The sequence below is a fragment of the Lolium rigidum genome, chromosome 3 (assembly GCF_022539505.1).
Source record: "Lolium rigidum isolate FL_2022 chromosome 3, APGP_CSIRO_Lrig_0.1, whole genome shotgun sequence".
NCBI classification, from domain to species: domain Eukaryota; kingdom Viridiplantae; phylum Streptophyta; class Magnoliopsida; order Poales; family Poaceae; genus Lolium; species Lolium rigidum.
Genome location: NC_061510.1, coordinates 150,211,120 through 150,217,814, shown reverse-complemented (window position 1 = coordinate 150,217,814; position 6,695 = coordinate 150,211,120). Strand labels below are relative to the sequence as shown.

The 6,695-nt window shown below is 45.0% G+C and overlaps 1 protein-coding gene across 1 annotated transcript; it reads right to left on the bottom strand.

The window, feature by feature from the left end:
- Nucleotides 1–310: 310 nt before the first annotated feature.
- LOC124695664 lies at nt 311–6,411 on the bottom strand. The gene is made up of 10 exons (XM_047228491.1): nt 6,296–6,411; nt 5,058–5,406; nt 3,712–4,020; nt 2,721–3,374; nt 2,456–2,605; nt 1,809–2,373; nt 1,597–1,725; nt 1,449–1,520; nt 1,087–1,316; nt 311–382 (listed from the first exon to the last, which is right to left on the bottom strand). The coding sequence occupies exons 1-10, from the start codon at nt 6,409–6,411 to the stop codon at nt 311–313; spliced, it is 2,646 nt and encodes an 881-aa protein (XP_047084447.1).
- Between the last annotated feature and the right edge of the window lie 284 nt (nt 6,412–6,695).

The window sequence follows — 6,695 nt, the reverse complement described above, 5'->3', positions numbered from 1 at the left end:
AGTTCTGTTCGAAATGTTGCTCAAGCTTCCTTCCACGCAACCTGTTTGACATGGGTTAGATGTGCTGCTGCTAGAAGTTCGATTGATTTGCAACTTAGGTTAGCTAGTACACGTTCTCGCTGGATCCTATAGATTGGGGATGAATTTTGTACTGGTTGATCTCGGTGAAAAGATGATGTATCTTTTCTGCTTAATTTGTCCTCCCATTTGTGCAGATAGTCAGTTAGTTTGTGCTATCTGTAGTTGCAGTTTTCTGGCTCCGGTTTACTTTTTCTGAATATTGTATGTTCATGGCGAAGCTGTTCAGAGCTTATGCAATTTCCAAGTCTGTAGGCACATGGTGCAACCTATCTATTCCAAGAATTGTTTTGTACTCAGCATGCTAGTTAGAAGGGATTCTTGTTCATAGTTATTATGCTGTTTTTAATCAGCTACGGACATTTTGTCTCATTAGTTTTTGGAGTTGGGGAGAAGTGTTTCAGAAACAACAACACCATGCCTTAAAACGGACCATGTCTTCAAACTGAAACTTAAGAGCACTTTTAGAATTTCGAAGTTAGAGTAGATGATCAACAACGATGTATGATCAATTAAAAAATATGGTTGAGATGCCCTATGTTAATTAAGGAGTTTCTATATGTATATCATCTTGTAACTCAATATGAGTCCCATGGGGATTATTTTTTCATTTACTTGTATACATGAACTATTAAATCCCTAAACTAAGTACTGGACGATCGGTAAATCGGTACCGAAAGCCCCATCACAAAGGTACGGCTTACCTCGGCGTAGGTGCTTGTAGAGAAATTTAAATCCATAAATCCTAAGTAATTGGATGGTTGGTAAATCGGTACCGATAGCCCTATCACGAAGGTACGGCTTACCTCGGCGTAGGTGCTTGTAGAGAAATTTAAACCCCTAAATCCTAAGTACTGGATGATTGGTAAATCGGTACCGATAGCCCTATCAAGAAGGTACGTCTTACCTCAACATTAGTGCTCGTAGAGAAATTTAAATCCCTAAATCCTAAGTACTGGATGATTGGTAAATCGGTACGGATAGCCCTATCACAAAGGTATGGCTTACCTCGGCGTAGGTGCTTGTAGAGAAATTTAAATCCATAAATCCTAAGTACTGCATGATTGGTAAATCGGTACCGATAGCCCTATAGCGAAAAGTATGAGGCGTCCTAGGGCTGGCCATCTGCCCTGCTGCACCTGCATCAGCTTGTGGACAGACACCAGATCCAGGGTCCATATGTAAAACTGTATCTCCAGTAAAGCTTGAAATTATGTTGTTGATGGGCTCACCGGTAGCTGTAATTGAAATAACAAACAACAGGGGAACCGTTGAAGACAATTTTATGCTCGCAAAACCAGTGACGTGCAAAAGGTAAATTACACAACATAAAAGCTTGTTGGCAATTAATGGAGAGTAAAGAATGTGACCTTCATCCGCAGTTAATGTATCTGCATCCCCAGCGTCACTAGGCATATCTTCATCAGATTCACACATGTCATCTAGTATGAAAATGATAAGGTCAGTAATAAAAATGGTAAGATTATAACGGGTAAGTTTGTATGTAGTCTGGCGGACCTTCTTCATAGCATGTTTTACAGACACCATTTGTAAGAACTTCGTGAGGAGAATCGTAGGGAAACTCGTGAGGAGAATCGTGGGGAGACTGAGCAACTGAATCACCAAAAAAACCGTCGATGAAAGCAGCTGAATAACAAGGGCACCCGTAAAAAAAGATGGACAAATGAGAAAAGCATAAGATAATATTTGCAGCCAACAATTAGCCATACCTTGTTGAGAACTTGATAACTTGTCGAACCCATTACCCGCAACTATCTGAGTGAACGAGATTGCGTCTGTGAAGTCAGTATCGGCTTCAGTGTTGCGCCCCACGTGGAGCAAAACGTTAGGGTCATCAGCAACATGGGATGAGGGGGGTTGGCGCTGTTGAGGTGCTTCCATGCTTGGAGCTGTATGGGTAGGTCGGATCGGCGACGGAGCGGTATCAGCATTTGCGGTGCCCCTACAATCTGGTGGTGGTGGAGGTCTTGAATGTGACTGTCCATCGAGAAACATGTGCCTTATTTTTTGGATTGCCATCATCTGAGTAGACCGTATTTGCAACATCAGCTTTGCGACATCCTCGTCGCACCTCCGCAACGCATCCTTTGCTGCAAGCTGCTTCTCCGTAGGTAAACCATCAAAACAACAAGCAAGATGATGGTGCATGCTAGGAAAAAATGCAGAAGGAAACGAATGAGATGCTGAAGGGATATCAGCCTGCTGGGTTTCAGGAGTGTCAGAGGTTGAAGAGGATGTGTTTTCCATGTAGCAAGTGCCCTGCTGGCTCCTCAACTAGAACAATAAGAAAATAAATTTAACATGTGTTCAAAAAAATGAATTGCAATGAGGACATAGAAAGGTAAGAGAAACTGACCGGTAGCGCACCAAACGTCTCAACCCCATTAACCACTTGCTTATCTTCCTCGATGAGATCCAACACTTGTTGCTTTGTAATATGAGCAATACGTGGTGTAAGTTGTGGATCGGTAGAATGTTCTCCCCGCAAGTTATCCAAATAGTAAACCTATAATAAAGAACATACATTAAAAAGGTACACAATCAAAAAAAAAAACATAATATTATATGGAAAAGGTTGCATTTCTGCTTGAATTGGAAAATAGATGTAGGGTGTTACTGACCAGCAGAAACATAAGGCATCCGTGCATGGAGGGGTTGGTGCAAGATTTCTTCGAGCGCCATAATTTAGCAGCGACTGCAATTTCATCGAAAATGAAACTAGCCCAATCTACCGAGTGCAACGATGCCATATCCTCTGTCAATGCAGCCTCCTTTCCAGTGATAAAGTCAGACGTCCCTGGAACAAGGAGCTTGCCTAAGAGAATCATGATAAAACACCTGACTGAGAATGGATCAGTGTCTCCTTTTTGGAGCCAGGTAATCAAGTCTTGCACTTTGATGTCAGCACCAGCTTCAATTCCAAGTTTCTTCTTCAGGTTGGACAATGCCTCTTTTTGCTTATGTTTATCAGGAGCAACTATACGTTCACCCCTATTTGGCAAACCAAGGACACATTGGATAGAATGCCTAGTAATCTTCAGGGGTTTGCCATTGCCAATATCCAAGATAAGTGTATCAGGATCCAATCGATCCATCAGGAACACCAATAATTTGGTGTTCTCAAGTCCTCTCAGCTTCAGATCTAGTAAAGGCCCAAAGGGATAATCTCTGATCTTTAATTTCTGTGGATCCTTCAGACTTTTGATGGCTTCAAAAACTTTGTTAGGTGCAGACCTATAGTTTGGAATTTTCCTCTTAGAAGGATTTTGAACGCCCTGAACAGAAAAGAGGAGATCACAGAAAATTAGGTTATATAAGCATAATGGCATGGCTTTGCTCTTAATAGATCTAAAACAGCATTAGAACAACAGAAAAGAAAATACAAAACATCATTGAGAAATCTGAAGTCCCAACAAAGCAGAAAGCATCGTATTTCGAACATAAAGCATCGTAAATTATTGGGGTCAGGTTAGCAAGAAATAGGTCATACATCAGAAGGAGATAACTGAACTCTTTGTCAGTGTAATAATACCTTAATAAACTTTCTACATCTAAAGTATATGAAGAAACATAAGCAGTACAGTTCTACTAAAAAAATACATCATAGATTACCTCAGAATGTTTTGGTTCAGCATTTGATGATTTAGACTTTTTGCCCTTCCGAACAGCAACTCTAGTAGCCTTGGAGGAACTCACTGTTGGTCTTGGAGGAACATCAACAAAATCATCATCATCATCATCATCCCCCAAATCCGCTACTCTCTCCTTTCTCTTTGTAGGAACATTTGATGGCCTTGGAGGAGCTCGCTGAGGAGGCGGGGAGAAAGAGACTGCAGTCTCACGAGCAACAGATGACGCTGCAGCGTCACCATCAGCAGAAGAACCATGAACATGGAACCAAATACCGTCCTTCGGCGGACCCTGAGAGTCATCAAAGTGAAAAGTAGAGAATTTCTGACTCCCTTGTATATAGATTTTTTTAACTCTATCAGGAGTGTTGCCTGTGACCCTCATCGCTCTGTAATTAAAAAAATCCACAAATAAAAACTAATGTAGAAGGATTATCCTAAATAAACATTCGGGTTTTTGCATATAACCTAGCATACCCACAATATTTTATGTTGTTCAATACCTATCTAGCATGCGCACTAGATTTGACATACAATTGCAGCCAACGGCTAAGAAATTATGCAGAAATACATATCTCTAGATTCATTTGTTGCAGTAAACAAAATATAGTGGGTAAAACTAACTAATTGCTAACCAAAAGGATTTACAAATGGGAAATAATAAGACCTGCACTTACTCATCCAAATTGGAAGAAATGGGGCGGTACCGAAGAGTACCAGGGGAAAACAAAGAAAAAGCCAGCGCCAAAAACAGCAAAAAGGAAAACACCAACGCAGCTACATGACAGAAAAAAAAGGAAATTACATCTCAAAAGCATCGAATCAACATGGTTAGCACGATTTAAATCACAAAACAATAATTATGGTGCAGCTCTGATGCCACATAATAATAACTAAACTATCCAGAAAACACAGGCATCTTTCTTTATTTCGCCAACAAAATGGACAGTGATGCATTAGCACAATGTACAGCAGTCGTTTCTTGCATTTTGTGAAGGAAACACACACACAAGCTAATTCAATCGGCCTCTAATTTGCATTGATAATTAAAAAGAACTAGAACTGAACATCTACTTACGGCCTCAATTCTTTGCCCTCCAAACAAATTCAGCGAAAAAGCAACCCAAGTTGTAAGTTCCTAGAGTAAATTTAAGGCCCTGCAATTCCCCTGTTCCTCATCGTTGTTGGAACCAGGGCTGCCAGAAAGTTCTGTGCTTTTGCAATCAGGTGGAGTCCGGGGGCGATCAATGGATCCACCTCTGCGATTGGGGATGGAATCTAACAAATAAAAGCATAACGCTGCACGATAGCAAGAAGTATAGGATTCACCTTGGCGTATAATCCCACCAAATAGCAGATGCGTGGATGAAGTAATGCGGAGCTCGCCGGACGCAAGTAGCTGATGCCTGATGTGTGGACGACTGGCACCAGATGTAGGAGCTGCGGCGGAAGTATACTTGTTCGCGAGGCGCGCTGGAACCGCCGCAGACGACAGCGGGCGGCTCGGGCCAGAGGCGCTCGCGGCGCTCGCGTTCGCTCGTCCGGCGCCCAGTGAATTGTGGAAGCCGACGCCCGTCTGGCCGCCTTCCGCTGACGACGTCGCCGCCCGAGTCCAGAAACCTCCAGCCCCAATCGATTCAGGCGGCCGAGGACACCCGCCGCTCGCCGCGATCCCCAGCTGAAGCCGCTCGCCGCGCGCCGTATTTCCCAAGATGAAGCCGCTCACCTCTCGCCGGCAGCAATGTCGATTGAAGCCGCTCGCCGCCGGCCTCAATGCACACTAGTCGCTCGCCGGCCGCACCACCCCACCCGGCGATTCCCACAACCGCTCGCACGCACGCACCGAATTTGATGAATGTGAGTTAGCTCCCAGCACGGCAACACCCACGACCATAAACATAGAGCAACCGTCGATGTAAGAAAAAAGGGGGAAAAGTACGGGATGCGGTGGGTCAGGTTCGGTGAGCCAAGATGACTCGGCAGGCCGCACCTAGCCTGGCTTGACCGGCTCGATATATGACCCGGGTGCAGAATTACTTATTCTGCTCCCAGGGTATCTAATAGAGTTTCTCTATATATATATATATATAGACAAAAGTTTTCGTATGTAACCAAACTGCAGTGCATGCTATCATTGCCGTTCACCTCCGTGCCAAGATCCGTGCTAATTGTGGCCAATTTCTTTTCTAAACAGGGCATATTTCCTTTTAGTAGCCCGATGCACTGCAGGCTGTTCGGCCTGAGTCGGGGAGAGAGGAGCCGTTGGGCTTGTCCGTTTGTCTCGGACCCGTCGGGCTTGGCGGTTTCGAGTGGAAGGGCATATCGCCCCGAGCTTCGTGCCACTTCTCTCCAGAGCGGCCTCGACCTCCACCCTCCAATCCCCGCACATCGAGAGCTCCCCGACCCTGCCCTTTCCGGCGACCGGCAGCCGACCGTCGTTACCCTTGGCAGCCCCCTAGCAGATCCCTCGCTCGCGCGGATTCCGAGTGTCGGCCTGCCATTCCGCTCCCCTATAGCTACACCACGCATCCATCCCCGAAGATCTGCCGGACGAGCTCTCCACTTACCGGCGGCCGGCGGCGCCCGCAGTCCCCCCGCATCGAGCGGCCTGTGGCGCCGTGTTGTTTCTCTCAGCATCCACATACCGAGCGAGACGCCTCCTCCCTATCCTCCACGCCTCCATCCCCTCAACCTGCCACTCGTCCTTGCCCAGTCCGGTTGTCTAACCTCGTTGTTCTTCCTTTCTTATTCATTTGTTTTGTCTATAGCTGCAATTGGCGCTTCTCCACTTTGCTCAAATTGATTTTATCCATCCAATTTTATTTTTTACAGAAAATATGGAGTGCCTGGAGGTGATGAAGAAGCATATGAAGATGGTTGAGAAGATCTAGGTACACTTGTGCAATCCCCGTTCGGTTCTCTGTTTGATCCAAGGTTCGTAGTGGACGCAAGCCTGTATAATTTGTC

Bases quoted from the DNA above. Each gene is read 5' to 3' on its own strand.
- LOC124695664 (XM_047228491.1), bottom strand. From the start codon at position 6,411: ATGGAGGCGTGGAGGATAGGGAGGAGGCGTCTCGCTCGGTATGTGGAT. The intron at 2,374-2,455 runs GTCAGTTTCTCT...TTATTGTTCTAG, and splicing joins AGACGTTTGGTGCGCTACCG to TTGAGGAGCCAGCAGGGCAC. The intron at 1,726-1,808 runs GTATGGCTAATT...CTTGTTATTCAG, and splicing joins GTTATCAAGTTCTCAACAAG to CTGCTTTCATCGACGGTTTT.